A 23,926-nucleotide genomic window follows, 5' to 3' on the forward strand; every position below is an offset into this window, starting at 1 on the left:
TTCGAAATCCTTGGATTTCGTATCAATCCCACTCCAATAGGTTGTGTTTTATTTTTCATAAATCAAAACCCTACTATTATTCTGTAAATCACTGTTTATTAATATCAACCTGAGGAAGTACACGAGGACGCCGTGGGTTTTGGGTGGCCGCTCAAACGTGAACCTGTTAATGTGTGCACTGCAGTGGTTGAACGTTTTGTAGTGTGAGAATCGGAAACTTTCGGTGAGACTAAAGAGAATTTCGACTCTGCGGTATTAACACCCCATTAGTGTAATTTTGACTATGTTTTTAAATATAAGACCTGTACCACGTCAAGTTTGTCTGCCCATCGAGAACCATCGAAATTATATTAATATTCTATATCTATGAATAAACTAATCAAATAATATTTATGATACACAATGGTATTCAAAAAAGTATAGAAACGTCCTAATTTTATTTTATCTTAACTCAAATAACGAAAATTTTTATTATTTCAAAACACTATGTCAACAACGTAGTAGTTTTTTCCTCTAAATGTAACTTTATGGATTGAAATTATTGACAAGAAAACTTATATACATACCCGAGATAAGATGTAGAGGAAGTGTCTTTATTAATTATAAAATATTTAACAAAGAAACATCGATGGTTAATTAATGTAATGTATAATAAGTAATTAACGTGATTGTAATTAAACTAAAATTTCTTGGCCGCTAATGAGTTTCACAAAAACGAATATCAGGTATATGTCGATTGACAAAAATTAGTGAATTAACTACAGAGAATGTTTTGAAAAGAAGAGTTACTTTTGTTCAGTTGGTGTTTACTACCGACGGTGATAACGTGAAATTTGGTATCCAAAGAGACTACAGCGATTGCTAAACGATGTAAACTACTTAATGATGATCTGACATATGACTTCTTTAACGGACTATTAGCCACCGTCTCATTTAGTCAACAATAAAATAAGCCCGACGACTATGCGTGTATGATCATCTTTAACGAGGTAACCGTTCCAGTAACGAAATCGTTATTCACCAAGATCTTCATGTACGGAATACATTTTTTAGTTTTATTACAAATGTTAAAAGAACTAAGAATTGAAAAACATTTCGTTGTAAACGAATTACAATCGCATTGGAAGCAAGTCGTCGCATCGGCTGTAAATTATCATCAAGACAATTTCGAAATATATTTTAGCAAAAAAAAACCAATCGAACGCGGTTAATGACGACAATTGATTTGTTGTAGGATACTTTTAGTATACTATACAACTAGTTCAGTGTGTATATTACTCCGAGAACACGGCATGACCAGGAGTGTTAATTAGAACTCGGAAAAGATTTAATTAGTTATGAGTATTGAGAAAAACAAATTAAATGGGAGGATACCGTCGAGGACCTGGGTGGTCACGTGGGTGGAGAAGCAACAAGACGTTATGTCGCACCGGACAAATCTACATATTAAATGTGTACCTATAATACGTTTAGAGACCGTCGCGTCGGCCGTCGGTGACCGTAAGAAAATGTATATACACTACGAGTGTGTATTAAAAAACAAAGTGAAAAAAAATTCGACCGTGGGACATTACTGGTCTGTGTATTGTTTCGTGCTAGACCTCTTCCGTCTACTCGACGTCAACGCTTCGGCTGTTTTTAACCCGTTCACCAGTTCTTAAACACATTACACAGCTTGTGAGTTTCAGATCCGTCGAAAATGCCGTGTTTCCTGTTTGCCAGATACGCATTATTTAATATTATAACAAAACGTTTGTGATATTGTGCCGTACACGAATTAGCGGTAGTGTTTTAATATAATCTCATAAAAAAAAACTCTCTCAATTGTCGTTATAACTTTTTTTTTACAATAGTAATTGATAATAAAAAATAATAACTGGTTCAAATATTGTCGTGTACGTTTTAATTGTCGATTGGTTAGTTAAAAATTTTCTGTTGATCTCAAAAGTATAGTATACATGTCACACACGTATTTTTATTAAAATTACCGTGTAATATTATTAACAGTGGTCGAAAAAACTCGTACATATCTATTGTCTTAGGAAAATTTGCCGTTTTAACGTGTTGAGCACTAATAATAACAATATGATGACATCAGTAAGATTATTTTGCTTTAAACGCGTGCCAAAGTGACAATTATCTATTTATTAAGATTGTTTTAGACGGCTTAACGTCACTTAGTTGGCAAAATACTTGACACCATGTCGTAAACTACAGTTACTCTACACGTGTCTCTGTATATGAATGGGAAGACTACAGAGTACTTAATAGTCGGCTCGGTTAAAAATAACGTAATGAAAATATTAATACTAATCAACAACGCGATATTTTTTAAAATTAAGTTAAGTAGATGTATTAATAATTATTGCATTTAATATGTTTTGTCGGAGATTTAATATGCATTAGAGGTACTTTACAGCGATAGATGAATCAAAAATATTTGCCCCGCAAACTGGAGGCGAAGTCATCAAATCAAAAAAGGCCAACGATTTGGAGTTTTCCATTAATTGCCGTGTAATAAAAAAATAATATTTCCTACGCGTTCAAAACTTTACTACTAATTTTAGTTCGACTGCATACCTAATACGATTTTGTTGCAATGTCATCACTGCGTATATTGCATTTTAAGCGCTATTTAAATAAAAAAAACTCATTCTATTTTAAAACACCGTCGGACAAAATGCGCTCATACGTTCCGTAGTTTTATTAGTGTGTTACATTTTTTGAAAACATATTCTAGGCGCTCCAGTCGTTTTTTAGGGCACAGCTCCCGATTAGGGTTTCTACTTCCCGATAGGTACACCATACAACCCGTTTCCGTTTGTTCGATGGTTTCGTGGGGTCACCCGCACCTGAAATCTTCAACCACAGGTGCATCAACCCTCGCCGCTTAAAAAATATTTGAAAATGATACAATTTATTACCGTACACGTGTGTTTCAACACACATTTCTATTGTTTTGTGACTTGACGGTTTGGCAGTATGAATATATTAAAAGACCTAAAGTCAATATTTATGAATAAACGATGATATCCATATGAATGAGTGTAATTGAATGATATTTTTGTTTTAAGGTGACCTCGAATTTTACGGTTAATACGATGGATTCCGTAGATTTACTTTCACAGTTGCTTAGTAGACGCTAAAATGTCTGTGTTTTTCTATGTGAAACGTTTCCTTCTTTCGCTCTAATTTTATCAATGAATGTAATTTTACTTCACAGTCGTAAAAATAGTCACACATAAAAAGGTATTTGCATAAGATTGACGTCGTTGTCGTCGTCCCGCTCACAAACAAACACTCTCTTTTCCCTTTGTTGGTGCTTTGTTTTTTATACTAAATCATATCGTTTCAGTTCTAGCAGGTACATTAAAAAACGGTGCAGATGACAAATTCGATGAATGACCATCACGATGTTAATGGCTGCATACCACGTGCGACCGTTTAAACCGTTCAACCTTTAAATTAGATGTTTCTCTTATAGTCATAAATTATTCAGGACATTACTTATACAATTACGTATTCAGAACGTACCACAAATGTCATCGTGGATTTATTTCATTATATCAAACGGCTTGTGCTTTACAAAAGAACGAGTGATCCAAAACTTAGTCTCATCTGGAAATTTCGTTCATATTTTTTTCACAAAAATCTCTTACATAAGATTAAAAATCTTTGACTCGAATGTTATTAATAACAGTATTATTAATTATACAATTAAATGAATAATTTTTTAAACATTTCAATGTGTTAAAAACATCTAACTTTCTTGATAAAAATATTCTATTACCTATTCTGATCGATGTTATTGATTTTTTTGAAATAAGTAATAACATAAATTATTTAGAAACAATATGCTCAAGTAGATACGATTTCTTTTCGAGATGAACATGTATTTTTTTTTTTAATTTTTAGTGTTTTCAACAATTTAACACAACACTCGACATAACAATTTAATTAATTATTAAACCTATGAAGAGGTTTTTTTGGAAAATAAAAAAAAAAACATTAATAATATTATTTAGTGTTGTAAATAATATGTTGTATTAAGGCGGCAAAGAGAACAATGGCCTCGAGTAGCAAATTTTAAGAGGAAAATCATGGGAATAATAAATTATTTTATTTATTATGAAATATAGAAAATATATAGAATTTATCACTTGTGACTAATATTATTTATAATTAAAATATTAATTTACATATAAAAAACCTCGAAAATGTTTAACTCAAAAATCATCAAATAATATTAAAAACACATACTAATAACTAAAATTTGATAAACTGTAAATTTTTATTACATTAAAATATTTTTATTGATATTTAAAAAATTTGTAATTGCAATTAAACAATAATGTTTTTAAGTAGAGGAAGAATTTAATATTTCATTATTTAGCATACATTTTATGTTATTTGCGCTTTTGTATATAATATAAAATAATAAAAATATATGAAAATTTGCCAAAGTTTATCAAATATTTGTGTCGTTGATTTTTAATGAAAAATTGAGCTGAAAATCATACAAAATATTTACATTGGCATGTATATATAAAATACAATATGATTTTTTATCATTGAAAACTATGAGAATCATAGAACACAAGAAGTGTTTTTGAAAAAAATACGAAGCTAACTTTGTAAAATTTCTATTAATTAACCCAACTCAACCTTTTCACTATAAATATAACGTTTTTTTTTTAATTGTTTATTTAAATTATTTTTGATTAATATATTCTTAATCAATTAATGTCAAAAATGTGTCAATTTTACAAACATTTTATATATATTTTAGAAATTAAGTTTTCCCCAAACAAATTATGACATACAAACTGTCATATAGTGTTATTGACTGTCTTATTGTTTTGTTGGCATTTTTATTCGTGTATGTTTATTATTGATTTGCCTCTGAAAATAGTTGTTAATGAGCACTGACATATTAAGTATTAGTGTAAAAATCCAATAGTTTTTATTACCTAAATAATATGTTATGATTTTTTTTTTTATGAATATAATGTTATCTGCACTTGTGTAATTAGATTCGTAGAATGTAATTCCTATTCGGTACTTTTGAGTATGCCTATCGCCATCGTCAAGTTTTTGAAAATAATTTCAAGAGTCACGTATTACACTTAAACAGTGATAGGTTTATGTTATCTGTTAACAAATAATATTAATCTCTTTAAGAGTTTTTATTATTCAGCCGTCGTGACGGACGTTGCAGTTGAATTTATAACATATAAAAATAATAAAACTGACGTATGTATAACAGTTAAAACTATACTTTGCGCGGCCGACCATTTAGTCATCATAGTTCTAGGCTTTTTGTTTTTTTTTACATATTTATCACGAGGAGTCCATTTCTTCATTGCCGCAACTACAGTTTTGAAGATGCGGTACACAAACGATTAGAAACGTCAGCACCGATCTGAAGATGTAACTTTTTTTTATCTAATAAGATTCATATTGATAATTTAAAATCCCATTTTTTTTCCATCCCTTGGAACCTATTGATGATTATGAAAAATTTCGTTAACAATAATATAATACTTGTGAATATTGCGGTAAACCCATTTTATATTTTTATTATGTAACTATTAGAAAGTGTATTATACTAATATTTAGAAAGTAATCATTAATACTGTAAATCGTATGTTAATTATATCCCTAATTGTTAATGACATTGTTCTTAACAAAAACGGATCTGACTGAATGGTTGATAGTAATTCGATGGTCAGTTTCGGTGAATGTGTTTACCTTATAGTTATTATTTTGGCTCTTCCCGAAGACACTTGTCCGCGTGATCAAATTGGACTTGCAAACACCCAATTTATCACAATATTATAAACAGATGTATATATATTTATATAGGTGTTAAGTAAGTAAGGAAACGGGTTTCTGTTGTTCTCATCGTTTGTAAAAACCGACCTGTTTCCATACTCACTGAACACTCTGTATATTAATTCAAAAAATAAAATAATTCTCAACTTAACGTCATTAAAAAGTCCTCGTCGTTGATTGCAACATCACGGAATTGCGTAGAATATTTGATAATCGATGTAAGGTCAGTGCTCGAATTGGCCAAAAATAAGTAGGGGAGCTCAACTTAACAATTTGAAAACTGCGTCCCTAGCATTTTGAAGACCTTTTTTTTTTTTTTACTCATTACTTTATTTAGTATTTATTAATAAATTATATTTCATTATCATACTAATATTTAAAAAAAAAAAAAAAGAGGTGGTATTTTCCACCATCCTCATAAAAAAAAGTAGTTGGGGTGCGCAAAAAAATTTTAAAAAAAAGTAGAGGAGCTACGTCCCCCTGCGCACCCCCCCAATTCGAGCACTGTGTAAGGTCATGTCCATTTTAACTTGATATAAAAAGTTAAGCAGGTCGAACAGTAAATCTTTTTTTTTTCCACATTTATAATTCGCTAAGAACAATTTTAAACGTATTATTCTACACCGACATCGGTAAAATATCGAGACCGATTTCTGTGTTCATGTGGATAATAATATGACCACGTTGTTATTCGTTGTGTCGGCCGTGGGAAAATAACATTCGAGTAGAGAGACGTCGAAGGAGAGCACGTGACACGGTCGCTGTACGTTTTAAATGCCGACGACTGTTTCCGCTAGGCGTTTACATGGCAAATCCGGTTGTGTGCACATTTCAGGTAGATCACTGGGAAAAATAATACCCAAAATGTTGCGAAATATAAAAAAAAAAAAAATGCATAAACCTTCGAGGTGTTCCTTTACGTAACAAATAATTCCAACATTTATTTATTAAAATCTTGTCATGAACTAATAACTATATGTATATATTAGTTTTAAGGAATTTGTATTATTAGAAAGTAAAAGTAAATAATAGATTATTATTAATTGTATTAGAAAGTATAACACTAGAAACATTGTTAATTGATTATTATTTCTAATAAAAAAGGACCTGACCACTCATTCAGTGGTCAGTGTACAATCGATGAATGTTACATTATAGTTATTATTTTGACTCTTCTCGATTACACTCATCCGCGTGGGCAAATTGGACGTAGAAAACCCAGTTTACCACAATCTTCGATTAACCCGACAAAATCGCAAAATTACAAAACTGTAATTCATAAACTTTATTTGTACTAAAATTGCATAAAATATTAGATAGACCCGCACTCGGCAAAGGCGTTTAATATAACAAAAATCTAGAAAGTGCGGAACAGGTATTGAGGAAACAATGTAGAAACAAAGTTAAAAAAAAAATGTACTGTTAAAAGAAAAACTTCCCAAGATTTTCAACCTAAACTCAATGACATAGAGAAAAAACAAGTTAAATGACCTTAGAGTATTGATTAATAAACTCATAACCTGATGTTGTAACGTTCATTACGTCGAATCAAAATCTAGTCGTGTACATGCGACTAAAAAATTATTCACCATACGCGCGTACATACGTCATGGTCGCGCATTCTCGAAACCGGAAGAACATTTCCGGATGTACTGACCCCTCGATTCCAAAACAATGATATCGTAACAGTAAGTACATCACGTGAGAACTCAGTTTCCAGATAAAGTCTACGAACTAAGACATTTTTCGCTCACAATCACACGTTATAACCACACCCCTTTAATTTGTTGGTAAATAGTTTAGTTTCGTTTACACGTACATTTTTAGACGTTCTATTTGTGCACATGAATTGTTGAACATAAGTATAAACAAAACGATAAAATTTGATAACAACTCCCAGCTCGCTCACCCTGAACGGTTGAATTGTAATTAGATTGATTACATTGTTAGATAGGCCAGATTAAAGGGCAGCCAAAAAACACAGTCACGACTCCGAACGTCCAATTTTAAAAACCCTTCTAAGCATAGACAGAGTTGTAGTGAAGTTTTGGGGTATAAAACTCGAGGAAATTGTACATACGAGTATTTTTAGGTGGGAAACTCATCATTAGGCCGCCGAATTTCGTACCCCAACTCCGCCTATACTTCCAACAAGATAATAAAACCCAACCATATCTCGACAAAAAATGATATGACCACAAACCTGACACACATGTGCTAGTTTTGTGCTGCCGCAAATCATTTTCGATAATCTTCACAGGACTTAAACATTAAGTCAAGTATCGTATACGATCGCATTGCATAGGTTATTTTTACCAGTATAAAATATCATAGTACTACTACCACTACGTCATCGGACGTCAAAAAAACCTGAGCCAAAACATTAATAACGTTCTTTGGGCGACTTCACAGTCAATATCGACTCAACACTTTTTTCGACACTCGTCTAGCAACCGAAAACATTTACCGCGTTATGATCACTTTAGCGACTTTAATTTAATTTCCAAATGGTATTAGTAAATCATTTGGGGGCGGCATTCGTTGGTCGCCTTTGAAAAATCGTGTCAGTCCGTACAAAAACGGAAGAATACATTTTACAGCCGCAAACGAATATCGAACAATATATCTGCGTAACTATCCGAACGGGTTGATGACACGGCGTTCTGCGATTTTTTTTGTTTGTTTTGCAGCAGACTGACACGGGAAGGCCAAACGAATTGGCGGTCAATCACTATAATTTGTGCACGGACCGAGACGGGTCCTGTGGATTTATTCGACTGATGGACCAAACGGCCTACCGCGGTAAAGTAAAAAGTACTATTGAGCGTTACACCCAATAGTAGTCTATTACAGACGTGCTCGGGTTAGATGTCGTACAGATTTGATTTTCTTTGTCGGCGTTTGCAATTAAAGCTGCCTGCCCGTCGTAAGACCGCTGCCGACCGGTCCGTCGGCAGAATGCACGTGAAAAAAGAGGCGCACGCAACACAACGGAATTTCCATCAAAGAGACACGCACGAAGCGCATTATACAATCTCGGTATTTTTTGGTGCCATTCTACTATCTGAAACGTTTTTTATTTACTAGAAATGTCAAGTTTTCGGCGACTAAGCGCCGGCATTGCAGGCACACGTCGCCAATGACACGTTTTTCTAATCGAATTCAACGACCCCGCGACGACGGAGAGTAACCCGCAACTGTGTCGTTCTAGCGATCCCGCCACCGTATAATAAGGGCAAATACTTGTATTTTGTATACACGGACAATATACTAGGGAGTCATTTGTCTTGTTCACGAATTAACACTGCTAATAAGTGTCGGACAAACAAGAAAAACGCGTGTGAAACAGGCAAGGGGGTCGTCTCGTCCGCCCAATTAGTAAGCGAACGTCGTGATTATTATCTCATCAAATCGTGGTGTGTACTTGCGACGAAAAAGCAGACTGAGGTAATGTGATTCATAACCGTGTGACTCGAACACACCGCAATTATTCACGCAACAATAATCGGCGCTCAGTAAATTCCAAGAGACAAGCCAACGAAAACAACAAATACAAGAAGAATGTGTGTTTGTTTTAGTCGATGTTATCGACGGTACTCGTGTTAATTCGTCTCGAGTGCGGCAGCACGCGACTTGTTTTCGTTTGGCAGCTTTCATTTTTTACCGGCCATTAAGTGGTGCACGGAAGCCGATTAGCGCCGAGTACTTGCAGCAGAGGTTTAACATATCGACTACTACTGTACGAGTTATTCGACTGTGTTCTCTGGGCTGAATGGGAGAAGAGACGGTAAGGTTTCACAGTCCATCGGTTGCTCGCACACAAAAAGATATTTTAGGATACTGGTCCTCTAACGTTGCCGTTGAGCGGAACAACAACAGCACTAAGACCAAACACACACACGAGTAGACAACACCGCGCATCGTCTTCACTGCGTTTTATACACTTCACCAGAAGTAAACCATATTTTGTTTATATTGTACACACTGCAGGACAACATTAGTATTACCAGCACAGTTCGCGTGTACTCGCAGGTAAATACACCAACATCGATAATAGATTTCCACGATATCCGTTCACGTCTCGGCGAGTACAAGTTTTCGGCAAATTTAATAATAACAGCGGCGGCACCCGATCAATATAATAATAGTTTAAAACGATTTTTACCTGAACAAAACGTCGATTGTCGGCACCTGCGTATTTTTATTTCCTTTCTTTATTATTACTATCATTACACACCGATCGTTCATTTTTTTCCCGTCAGCTCGTGTATAAATATTTTACAGTGCGGTATTTTAAACAATGTTTTCATTACACCGATTTCGATATAATCGAAACCCGATTAGAAATAAATTGCAATTGCAGTTATAATTTTGAACACCCCAACACACCGAGTGAGAAAATGTGTTATTATTACCAAACGGTAGCCACGAAAAATGGATACGGTGTTTGGGCTGGTCGCTTCGGACACCTCGTGGCGATCATCACGTCGGTAGTTCCATTGTCGTGGATTATTCTTTTGGATCGTGTAAGAAGTCTGTGTGTGGACTCAGACCTGACGAATAAAAAAAAATGTCGTTTTGCGTTCACCTCAGTGGAAATAACGAAACCGGCGACATTTACACGCGATCATTTCTCCGGTTCTGTATTATTATGATTTACGAGTGATGTGATTAAAAAACGAACAATTTCCCATAGGCCGACAATTAGCCAAAATATAACCGTGTGCACAATACAACCCAACCTAAGCCATCCCACGGCAAATCACATGGAAACAAATCACGCGCAAATCACAAACGCTAGCCTCGTACACACAAAGCGAATAAAAAATTGTAATTTACTCGCCGGAATAAATTATTATGAGCTTTCGAAGAAGTCAACCGTTGCCTTCCACTCTCCTAGCGGATCAACAAAATATTAACGACCGGCCTATGGATTTCAAGACGGCCGTAAACAGCAAATTATCAACTCCGTTTGGAGTATCGTCAAAGGGCACAAAGCCTGACGGACAACTCGGATATGCTGTTGGTGTGACACTCGGGTCAGTGATCGCGTATGAGTGTTGCAACGAAGACTACTCGGCGATGATAAAAAAAAATACGATATTTCATTTTACACCGTCGACCGCAATAAAACTGCTGCCGTTTTTCTATTTTGCAAAACAAATCGCCTATCGTAAAAATCGGCTGAACGCTCACTCGAGAAAAGCTCCGATCGGCGTTTTTCGAGCATAAAAAATAATTAAAACACGCCGTAGAAACAAACGATTACTCGACAGAGCCACTGTTATTTCAGTTGTCCTTTTGCATTGAATTAATAAAGCCATCCGGGCAGCGCAGTTGTACGAAACTCTGTAGCAGTCCACTTTGATCCTCGAAATCTACACCAGTAATTGAATAGGAATACTTGCAATTCCAATATCCGACCGGAAAAGTAATGTATGCGCATAATACTACCGGCGTGTGTGTTGACATGGATGGCAGCAACGGATGTGCAAAAATCAAACCGAAACGAATACAGATACGCCCGTTTGTTTGGAAATCGTCAAATCGATGCCAGAAGTGATTTTTTTGTGTGTGTCGATTCGATTCATTTTTGTAAACGTCCTTTGTTTTAGGAGCGCACAACAAACCACAGACAGCAAGGTCAACCCGTCCACACGCTATCCTTCTGTTGCTGACTGCTGCTCCGGTCTCTCTCTTATTGTGTCACCGTCGCCGTCATCCGTGTAATGTATTCAGCGGCCGGGATGGGCTCGTGTGTGTGCACAGAATAACGACTGTAAAAAATCCTCAGTCTCCGGTCCTTATTAGAGAAAAATTCGTCGTCCATAATCTCGTCTGGTAGATCGGAAACCGATCCTTCTAAAGAGGTTCATACAAGACCACAATGATTGTGCGTGCGGTTGTGTTCCACTGTACCCGTACGACGTTATTAATAAGTCGGTGGTATCGACTTGTAATCGATTTGTCATCTAATACATGCGCAGCCGGATAACACTGGGGGTCGTCGCATCATATAGGGGGGAGGGGGGCAAAAAATGCGTGTGGGTACCCACAGAGATTATCACGTTAATGCCATACCTGGCTCGAGGCGTTAAGTAGCTTTACTCCTGGAATGTCGGTCTTGACTCGAATAAAGTGGTTATTATTAGACCGTGTGACTGAAAAATCATAGCTAACGAACATGGGTGGTCACTAAGTAAAAAAAGGTAACTTCCGTATGTATTAGTAACTTTATTTTGTCACCGATTTGCGAACGATAGAAATATTATTAAGTATAAATAAAATTATTAATACAATATCGTATTGCAATTTCAACATTCGCGGCTAGGATTTTATTAATTTTGTTTTGGACAAAATAACGTGTTAAGGAAGTAGCTTTTTTTTTTGTCAACAGAAAGAATTGTACTGTATTTATACTGATACAAATGTGTAAAATATGTCTCTAGCAAGTTGAATTGTTAGCAACCACTAACCGATTGATAACAGTACACTTGAGAAACTATTAAATAAAAATCGCTTTTAGAATGAAAACATTATCAATAGTTCGAAAAAACTGCAATGTCTTGTTAGGATCTTCGCGCAATAAAATTGTTCTATGGAGATAAATGTTTCCGCCGTTCAAATTATTTTTATGGATAGAAACCTTGAAAAAAATCAAACGGTCAATTAATTAAATGAAAATAACAAATTCTATTTCTTCAGCCCATTACTTCAAACAATTTAATTAATATGAGCACACCAATAATTTTGATATCATTAATAGTCATCGGCTTGATAACGACATTCAATAATACATTAATTCTTCGTGATAAAACTATTATTATTATTATTATTATTATGAAATTCTGTTTGGAAATACTAATTGTTAATACTTAGTGATCTTCCATACCATTTTAATAGACTCTAAATTCAATACGTTGTTGCTTATCCAGAAAATTCGTTACTCTGGAAAATATTGCTGTTATTCGTTGATATTTCGTATTGACAAAAAATAAATGTCAAACGAGTCAAGGGCCTAGGGGTTACAGCGCGATCGGTACGACTGATAAACACTACAACATGTGGACATCAGTAGCTCGCAGCGAAACAACAGTGTTTTTTAGAAATATATTTCACAAGGCAATCAAATTCATTATTTCTCCGTTTTTGTTATTCTCCAGATGACGGCAGCCAAACCTGATATAACCAAAACATCCGCCGAATTCTTAGGGATAATAATATTACCGTTAAAAAACGGCCGGATCTTTGGCCATGATTAAAAATCAATTAACCGCCCGGTGTCGTACCCCAAACACCGATGTAATAATAATAACAATATTATTATTACTGGCCAACAGAGTTACAGAGGTAACTCGGTACCGCCGATAGTCGTAATCGTTTTTACATTAGCACTTTAGGTTTATTTTTCGACGTGTAATGCGCGACGAGTCGTCCCTGTGCGGCGGTCATCAATCACAGTGTTGGTTGGCCGCGGTCGGCCATAATGGACTAGGAAGAATCCGTTTAATTATTATTTTCTATGTGGTTTTACGGGAGCACGTGATTTATGAATGAAGTGTACAATATTATAGTACAACGTCGTTTCTATTGTCTGCACCGCGTAGTGTAAGTGGACCGGACACAAATTCCGGCGCGTGTTCGCCACCCTTTTGTGGACGACAATCCGCGAGGAATTCCTCTCGGTTGAGATACTATCGAACAGGGATGGATAATATTGATAATTACTCTATCCGCACCATTGTAACGACTCCGGTAGTCGGTAGACGGCTCATCTGGACTGCACCGACGAAGGCCGTCTCGCCGTCGCATACCTTTTCCTATAAAACGGAATACCGACCCGCCTGTTGCTTCTGTCGTTTTTGTACACCAGACAGTGGTCCTCAATGAAATATCAGTCCAGCAGTCGCCGCCCGGCACCTCTAACGCTAACGACTCCATTGTAGCGTTGAACATCAATTTAATGCGACGACGATAACGCTAAGAAACAGTGCGTTGGTAAGACTTTACAGTTTTTTAGAGTATTTCACTTTTTACAGCGACTACGTTTTAGTAAAAACAATCGTTCGTTTGCCCGGTCCATTAAAGTTTATTCGAAATACTTAAGGGCGACAAATTTCAGAATAACAATAACCCCAGTAACGCACTGTCTACAATTCGACAATATCAAATTACAGTTACTTGCTAACGTTTGTCTAAATTACTGGAAATTCGTTCAGTTGCCCTTTGAGTTTACGGGACTACATAAGGACGACACCACCACTGGGAACCACTGCAGTGGTTAACGTAGAAAATAATCACGCAGCCTCTCTCCATTCACGTTCGTGATGGTCGCTCTCATTCATGCGGCGACCTTACAGGTGTACGCCGCACAGGTACCACACAACAACAAATATTAAACTGCGGCGGACCGTCTACCGGAATGGTAACAGAATGAAAAACCATTGCACGGCCTTTAGTAGTCACGCCGAAATTCCTGTACGACACCCCCCACAACGTGACAAAATTATACAGTTTTGTCATTGCGTTGTAATGTGGACATTTGTATTCCTTGGACGGTCACACGCGCGAGTAAAGAGTAACACACACAACGTTTTCCCGTTCACGGAAATATCACCTCCGGCTGCCGTTTACATAATAAAAAACGCACCGCCGTATCAGCCGGTCTCGCGGATCGGCACGTCGTGGTAATCGCTGTGACATTGCATAAGTCACTTTACGAGTGACTACTCAAAGGCAGTACGATTCTTCCCAACACGACTGGATCCAATAAAAATCCGGTCACGACTCACAATATGTTATTAAATAACGACGCGCTGGTTTACTTGGGCTGATTTTTCGGGCGTCCTCCGGTTACCACGTAGAAATGGACATTGCGTACGGTCTAGTCTCTCGAGACGGGTAAACGCAATGACCAACTAATCGGACTGAACCAAAAGTCGTCGGCGCTGGTCGTCAATTCCGATTGTACTTGAACTAATATTATTGCGCTGTTGAATTAGTCGATAGAACGGAAGCAAATTTCTTTGGCACTTAATCACTGCGAGTGCACGCACACAAATCAACGATTATATGTTTTTCAGTTCGTGTATCGTTCTCGATCAGTAAAAAACGCCGCACCTCAGCTCTACAGAGTGTTCCGCCGTGATTGACTAATTTTACTATATAACACAACTAATATTCAAATTAGTACACGCCCTGTGTATTATATGTAACGGTCGTGTGCCCGCGGTGTACATTGACATAATAATCTGTCGGTGCAAATGTGCGACAAAAAATCGGAATTCGAAAAGAATAAACGGTTTTTTTTTGGGGAGCAACAGCTCAAGTCTGGTAATAATTCAAACGACGAACGAGTAACGGTCTCGTTAGTACGAACAGGTTGCTATCGAAAATTAAACAATTATGTGTTATTAGTAGTTGTTTAACTAATGACCTAAAGATATACAAACACCAACAGCATCTTCGCTGCAAGCGTAATTAGTAATTTAATTTGAATATATATATATATTGTCCGTTTAATAAATATCCGACTAACTGCGGTCGTCTCGTTTATGATAATATCGTTACTCTTAAATATTATACTTATTTTCACACGCACACCATTAATTGTCGGCCCTTTCATTATAAATGTATTTTCACGCGCATTTATAAAAACAAATTTCGACAATGATGTTGAAATTAGGCGCTATCTAATTGAATCCGCAGACTGATATGCTAAAAAGTGTAACGCGGCTAGTTGGGATGTGTTGAATGATTTGCACGGGTCTAATACACGTGTCTCACGCCATCACTACCGTAGTCCTATTCAAATGAATTACTTTTTATCATTGTCACTGTTCATTTAAACTTGCCGTGTACTAGGTTGTATTAGTAAAAAATCCAACAGCATAATTTATGGAAAAATAATAATTAACACAGTCATCGCCCGCTTAATTATTTTAATTAATCCGTTTACTTTTGTTGTACATTTAATACTCGATAGTAACTGGGTGTGAGGATCTTCATTAGGCTGATAAACAACAAGTTCAAACACAATCGAGTTTTTATTTTAATTACACTAAAATGTTATTTATCGGTACGGCCGTGCAATTAGTGTGTTGGACAGCTAGTAACTGTTTCACATTAGTCTCGTATGAGTTTTTGACGGCAAATTGAATCGGAAGATTTTTGATGCGAATGAGTCATAAAAAACATTAAGTTAAAAATACTGTCTACCATAATTTCATTGAATTTTCCGGAATGACATAGACACAGAGGAGTCTGTCCAGTTAGATATCAATGCACTCTTATTTTGATAAGCCAACAATTACAACTCCGAGATTATTCATTTGAAATTAATAAAATTACTGATGATATTTATGCCATTGAACAAACTAACGTGGAAATAATTATACATCTTCAACAAGGCTCTCGTCAATTCTCCTCTCTCTGATAAATACCAATTGATATGAGAAAAACATAGTATTTTCATCAAATAAGTCTTGTGCGCATAATGATAATTACAAGACGGGGTTTTAGAAATAACAATTATCTCTAGGCAAAAACATGAATGATCGACAAAGAAATAATAACAGAGTTTAACTGAAATATTATTGAAACTATACACATATTTTCACAAACGTATACGAGTGTGTAATAACGGTTCAAGATGTTTGCTTTTGTGAAAAAAAGAAACCATCAGAATCCGCTGCGGGTAATCAATTAATTTTTTACATATTAACAAACGGTGTAGTGTATAAACACAGGGAATACTATAAGTCATTATCAAATTAACGACCTCCGATTTGACCCCAAGCAAATTGGCGATTTTTCAACAGAAGAGATTACATTGTGGTGTATTTGTTTATTATTAGCTGCAAACGCGTTCGTTAAATACTCGAGCGCAAGACATTTATATTTCTAATTAATTGAACTAATTAACGCGGTGAACGTGCATCCGTTATCTAGTGCACATCTATCACGGCATCGTTAAATTTTTGCCGTAAAAAATTATTGGAACGGTTTTACACGTGTGATGTTAATAACAGTTTTTTTTAATACGACAATTTCAGTTTTCAAAACGCACTAGCCTAAATACGTTTTCAGTTCGTAAAAAAAAATGTGTTTACACGTTCAGCATATCAGTGGTTAATTTGATGAAAATTTTAAATGACAAGTCACACGAACTTTAATTTTTTTGCCCGTGTAATATCGTTAAATTTTGTTTTTCGTCGCCCAGAAGGCTTGTGCGTTCATGGAAAAATGTGTTAACCGATAATTTGACAACATTGTGGTGTTGTTTATCGTATTGTCTCTTAATTATTAAAGAAATTCAGCGTTTTTTTTTTTTTGAAATTATTATAAAAAATACAGTGCCTCATTTTGACGATTGCAACTTTGCCACAAAACTAGTCGCGCACACGCTGACTGGGCCATACTTTGATAGCAAGCCCGTTTCTTGTTAAAAAATCAAAATATAGTAATCTAAGAAATGTAGTGAATATTAATTTTTATTCCTAACACCTAAAATTTATGTCTAATTATTAAAAATACAAAAGGAACCCATTTTTAACAGTCTCTCCTTGCGTCCATAATCAGAAACAACAATACTGATTCTTACTTTACCGTTAATTACAAAACATTATAATTCAAACATCCTGTAATATTAAATATAAAGCTCTATGATTATATTGTTGAAAAATGTTTAAATCTCAATTCCTAACGTTATATCCTAAGATTTTTTATGTGTAATTTCGAAACCTACAAACGTACGTTTAAAGCAATAATTGTGTTAATCACGTCTGATGTTCTTCCAACAGCCACAGTCCATAGACTTTTTACTGAAATCTCTTATACGAATTATGCATATGTATAATACATAACTGTATATAGTTGTATCCAATAGTATCCAATGTCCTAATCGAGCAGCGCAATCGTGTTAACACGTTTATGGACATTGTCCGACAAAAACGAAGCGATAGTCTTTTTGGTGCCATCAGTAAATTAATGATTTCCTTTGTTAAAAAACACACTATACGATCCAATTATTAAGACTGATTAAATGAAGATTGTTCTTTATGGCTCGTGCACGTTGTTCGATAAACTGGGTGTTCGCCGAGTAAAAAATGAAACCAAGTGTGTAAAAGTCGTTGAAAATAAACCAAACCTGGATAAATAGATCTTAACGTGCAAATAACTATCATTCGGTTTGTCAACCGATACGTTAGTCCATTCATTCCGGTCTACAACATTTTTTTTATACTTTTCGACGATTTCAATCTGAAGAAGTGGAATTTTTATTGTACTTTAAAGACGATACATCAACTCCTAGCAGAAGATTATCATCAAATTATTATTACACACCTAAACGGCACGTTCAGATCTGTTGTTTGCGATGTGTGAATTGTCTGAATACCTTTGAGCTATTACACTATCTATCATCGTTGATTTATTTACAACAACAACAATAAATTCATATAATATAATAACAAAATCCATATGGTGATTTAAATGTACTAACAAATTCCACCCGTTCTCGTCGACGCGGCTTAAAACGTCACGCCAATAGTGATAATAAAACATATGTGAGTATATACATGACTGTAGCCAATGCAAGACAAGACCAGCGGAGATTTAAAATATTTCTGAGTTGTTGCGTTAAGTCTGGAAAAACATTTCAACTTCAACCGATGACTTCTGAAATCAATTTTATTTCAAATTTCAAACAAAACGCGTTTAACCTCGGCGAGTTTAAATATAAAACACGAAAAAAGTGCTTTAAGATTTGTTTGCCAATAAAATGAAAAATAATACGTTTGTCAATAAAATGACGGTAACACAATGATCACTGGACACTCTGCACAAAATCTTCAATAATTTACCATAACGAGTGCGAACAAACAGCCAACAATGACATATTATTTGCATTCCACGTCGTTTCTCGCCAAAACGTTTCCGGACCGTGTGTATGCTATTTTTTAAGTTACAATCACGCAAGCCATTGATACATATATATAGAGTATAAATGAAATGCGGTCCGTTCTTTTCGCGGAAACGTCCAGCAGAGTTCTCGGGAATTAGCGCAGGTAAGCAAAAAATGTCGAGACGAGGCAAATACACAAACCATATAATTTCTCGACACAGCGCTGTTTTTTATTTTTTTTTACGAATACGGTAGCTTGTACAAATCAAATTCCCCGTGAATATGTTTCATTATTTGTTTTCTTTAAACTACACTCATCCCTGACATCTCTTTTTAGATACAGTCGTCTCGCGTGGAGCACGTAGAGCGCTTGTTAAGTCAACTACAAGAATAGTAAAAATGTTAAATGGCTTGGAGCCAACATACTGGCGATCAATTATTGACAACTATAACTGAATGAGAAGAAAATGTAAAAATAATAGGATATTTCAACGAGTTTTTTGCCACCTACTATGGTGTGCAGAGCGTTTTTTAACGTACACTATTTTTAAAATGTGATCATTCGAGTTTGCTTCTCCCTTGCGAGAAAAATACCGATTTAAGACCGATTATTGGCCACCTACTGATGTTGTTCCCGGTTACCCGCCGATTGCATAGGCTTGGCTAAAACAGTAAATAGATGTTTTTTTTATGATAAAAACCAATAAGGTGGTCCTTTATAATGGATAAACTAAGGAGTGTCACGACGAATTGAGTCGTGTATCGAGTTGTACGGCACAATTAATAAAAACATTCAAAGCCACGACCTATCGCTACGATTACTTGTAGAAATAATAAAATATTTTTTTTTTATCTATGAGGGGGTTTGAATTGATTGTAAAGTCAAACGATTGAATTATTTTTTTCCTACTCAAAACGGATGATAATTATTACAAATATTTTAGATTTTCATTCATTGCACTCGTATCAATTTTTACAGAAAAAAAAAAAAATCATAAAAGAAATACTCTGTACGGTAAATTAATTTAACATTACTATTGTTAATTTCCGTCGAGGATTTCGTCAGAGTTAACAACGGACTTACCGGATTGGAACGTGGTGATGAGCAGAAATAAAGCGAATATCCGGCTCGGCACCGATGAGCCACCGGTGATGACCATGACGGACGACATGTCGTCCACAGCAACAGCGTGACTAGACCGGCCAAGAGACATTGTGGCGCGAGAGGACCGAATCGTTTGCCGTCAGAACGTCGACTGGCGGCCGTGTTGAGCTCTCGCGGTAGCGATGCCGGTGACGCCTTACCGGCGGCAAATTCAGATACCTCCCCGTCGTGCCGTTCCATTGAAATCTGACGCTACTGGAATTGTACGAGGTGATAATTGAAATTCAAAAAAACGCACACTCAAATCAACACATTTCACAGTTCGATCGGAACAGACAGTTTGTATAAATTCATTACCATTTTTTTCTCTCCAGAAATTATATTCACAAAAATTTAATATATTTGTGAGTCGAGAAAAATCTCTCGAATTTCGAGCAAAGCGAAAAATACGTTATTTTTGTCCACTTTGACTACTGACAAGTATTTAATGAATTATCAATCATAACTCAAAATACTTTCAATATTAATTTTTATTACACACAAACGCAAAAAGATAAATGTCAAGTGACAGCTTTTACAATACATCGCGGCTATACGTACAGAAAAGGTTAAAAAAATATTTTACATAAGCAAATTTTGTCAACATTTTGAACAAATCTTTACTATATTATTTTTTAAATACGAATAATTATATAACTATATAATTATAGCCTATAACTTTTGTTTCAGTTTATATATTGCTTTGCATTGTTTTCGACACATTTGTCTCAATTTAGCGTTTTATTTATCACAGAATAAACATTTTATTTTTTGTACTTAAAATCAATAATAACATACTAAAGATAATAATAATTTCAGGAATAAATTTTTCTAAAAAAAAATTTCATTTACTGTAATTAACTAAATATAATAATCAGTATGGATCTGTTAAAATACTAATTTGAATTTTTGTAAAATATTATTCAATATAATATGGGAAATGTTTAGTTAACTCAAAAATTATAAAAATGAACTTATATTATTATAATTCAACAGATGTTTAAGCATATATATTATTCTTATTTTCTATAAATGTAGAACAGAAGACATACGTGTCCTTTGACACTTTTTAAAATTATACTTTAATAAAAAAATTTTAGCCATCATTGATTATTTTTCAATGTTTTCATTAAAACTTGTCAACTTTTGTTTTTTACTATTTTCTGTGATTTTATATACAAGAGCAGACCAGATTTCAAAAAAAAAAGTAGTTATGTTAGATGATTTACTTGAGTATTTGGGATGGACAAATTTAGTCGAAATACATTATATAAAATATTACAAAACAGCATATTATCTTCAAACTCTTATTGATACACCTACGTGTGTCTCTAAAGGTAATATGAAAATACGAGCTTTGACGATATATCTTGGATGTTCATATGCAAAAATTATAGATAATATTTTTTTTGTTATAAGCATGGCTACAAATGAGTGTAAAATAGAAATTGGCAAAAAGAGACACTTTATAGATGGATTCATTTGCACAGAAGAACTCATAAACATAATAATCAGATCAATTGCTCCAATGGCAACAATGATGAAAGGTGCTATGGACGCTTTGGATTCATTACATATGAGACCATGGGCTACTTCTGGTGTACCTCATTATATGGTAAATTCTTTATTAGGGAAAATAGGAAATATTCTTGACGACTTAAATATAGGAACGCTATCACGTGATGATAAATCTACATACAATTCTACATTGCAAATTATACATTTATTTTCATTGAAAACATTGAAGGATGTAAAAAGTGAAACTAAAAATTATTGTGAATTTGTACTTTATGATAACAAGTATTTATTTAATGAATGGTTTAATGAGTATAAAACCCTTATTGAACAAAACGAAAAATTATTATTTATCAAATTCTTAACCAAAAAAATTAAACATTATACAAAAACAGTAATCATAGAAAAGTATTTTCAGCTCGGATTTAAATTTGATCCGATTACAGAAGAAACATTTATACCAGACATAACGAAGAGACAATTAGAAATAGGTATTTAAAATAAAAATATATTAATTAAAATATAAATTCAATAACATATAACTGTTTATTTTTTGATTTTAGAATTGGAATTTAAATTATCAAATGAAGAGCCTTAATTTCATTATAAATAAAAACTCATTAAATGTTGTAATGCAATTAATGTTAACAATTAAATTTATTTTAATCACTAAACATTAATAATGTAATTATAATATATTTTTAAATTTTAAATTATTATTAAAAAAAAATATTAATAAACCCAGCACAGGGGGGTCGTGGCACAGTGGTGACGTGGCATAGTTGGATCAAGTATAATGATATCTGATAGTAATTAAAATCACTATCAAAAAAAACGTTTCCATGCAAATCTTTAGATAATGTCTAATTTTAAAAAATTGATGTATTATTCCAAAATTATTCCAAAAGCTACATGATCTGCTAGTTCCATATCAATATTCTGATTAAGATAAAGTATGTTGAATGAAAAAGGGATTATTAAAAAATATTATTTCTCATAAAAAAATTGTATTGATCCAATCATTTTCTAAAAAGTTATATCATTTTAAAGTAAAAAATGTAAATTATAAAATCACAAATATAGCATTCGGTAGCCATTTTTGCCTTGAACACATGTCCAGAAGTGAAATTTTTTTTTGTTCAAATTACAGTATATTACATTAGCTTTAATTTAAGGTATATATAAAAGTGTCAGACCTTCCGGAACATTTTCAAAAGTTAAGTAGAAAAAGTAAATTTTTTGTGAAAAAGTTGTCATTTTAAATCCCCCCCTGTGGACAGATAAAGGGTCAGATTTACAAAAAAAATATATCAAATTATAGGTAAAGACATCAAGCATCTATAAAAAAAAAAATTGTATTGATATGTTCATTTTTGAAAATGTTGCGGCAGTTTTTAGTAAAAAAAATTGAAAACATTTCAAAAATTAGCAATTTTTAAATTTGTAATTTTTTTGAAGATTTCCCCCATTTACGGGGAACGAGGAAAATATTTTCAATTTTTGAGGCTAATGTCTACGACTAGATACGATTTGTAATCTTTTGACTTATCATTGAAAGAAATCGGTTCGGTGAGAGCTGTGAAAAAGTGGTAACAGACACCAAAAAAAATAACACATCATAGTAAAACCAATACCTTCTCAGCTTCGCATTGAAGCTAAAATAAGTAAATTATATTATTATAGTTATTATTACTTGTTGAGGTTTGTGATCAAATGATAGAGGAATAGCATTCCCTTTCTTATCACACATTACACTTTTAGAATCACCAACATTTGCAAAGAATAAAGTATTTTTTTCAACTAAAGCAATTATTGCTGTACTATCTAATCATAGGTAGTATAATAACCCAACCACATCATAGTAAAATTAATGCCTTCTCAGCTTCGCATCAAAGCTAAAAAAAACACAGCATAGTAAAACCAATGCCTTCTCAGCTTCGCATCGAAGCTAAAATATAAATATAAACGATGAATGATTCATTTATTTATTGGTTGTACTCCCAGAAAAGTTTTATGAATATAGTATTTATATTATCAAATATTAAAGTTGGTTTTCTAACACCAAATATAACTTGGCTGTCTCACCGAGGTATAAATATGTTAAAAACTTTTGAATATTGGTTTATTTTACGGTCGACCTAAAAATATTGCATTGCGTCATATATTTACATCATGCAATGGACTAATTCTAAAATATTAAATGATTAAAATTTGTTAACGTTAAATTTATTAATTTGTCAATCATTTTCAGAATTAAATCATTCTTTAATAAATAATTTAAATATTTTTTGTTAAACAAACGGTTTAATCAAATAAATAAATAATAAATAAAAAAATAAAATAAGTTACAGACAGATAAAGTAAAGTTTTTCTGAATAAGTCATATCAGATTCGTATTGCATACACAATATTTACCATCACTTTCTCTTAAAAATAATTAATGTTGTTCTAAATTTAAATCAGTTTAAAGTTAGATTTCGTTAAAAAAAATATACTAATGTTTTTTTTTTTTTTTTTTTTTTCTAAAA

At 33.9% G+C, this 23,926-nt stretch overlaps 2 protein-coding genes across 5 annotated transcripts in view; one reads left to right on the top strand and one right to left on the bottom strand.

Annotated features, from left to right (window-relative positions):
- The window catches only part of LOC126897320 (uncharacterized), a 31,873-nt gene extending 11,889 nt beyond the window's left edge, over window positions 1-19,984 (bottom strand). The window contains exon 1 of the mRNA XM_050670836.1: window positions 19,824-19,984. Coding sequence (XP_050526793.1) covers window positions 19,824-19,953 — 130 coding nt within the window. The 5' untranslated portion in view covers window positions 19,954-19,984. The remainder of the gene's footprint in view (window positions 1-19,823) is intronic.
- A 924-nt stretch (window positions 19,985-20,908) lies between these two features.
- LOC126897322 (uncharacterized) overlaps window positions 20,909-23,926 on the top strand; it is a 17,939-nt gene continuing 14,921 nt past the window's right edge. Inside the window, exons 1-2 of one of the 4 annotated variants that reach the window (XM_050670837.1) lie at window positions 20,916-21,889; window positions 21,962-21,993. In XM_050670837.1, the coding sequence (XP_050526794.1) occupies window positions 21,004-21,889; window positions 21,962-21,993 (918 nt within the window). In that variant the 5' untranslated portion in view covers window positions 20,916-21,003. Of the gene's footprint in view, window positions 21,890-21,961; window positions 22,321-23,926 lie in introns of those variants that run through there. The other 3 variants (XM_050670842.1, XM_050670839.1, XM_050670844.1) reach the window with 3 other exon arrangements.

The sequence above is a fragment of the Daktulosphaira vitifoliae genome, unplaced genomic scaffold (assembly GCF_025091365.1).
Source record: "Daktulosphaira vitifoliae isolate Bord-2020 unplaced genomic scaffold, ASM2509136v1 Scaffold_2, whole genome shotgun sequence".
Taxonomy (NCBI): domain Eukaryota; kingdom Metazoa; phylum Arthropoda; class Insecta; order Hemiptera; family Phylloxeridae; genus Daktulosphaira; species Daktulosphaira vitifoliae.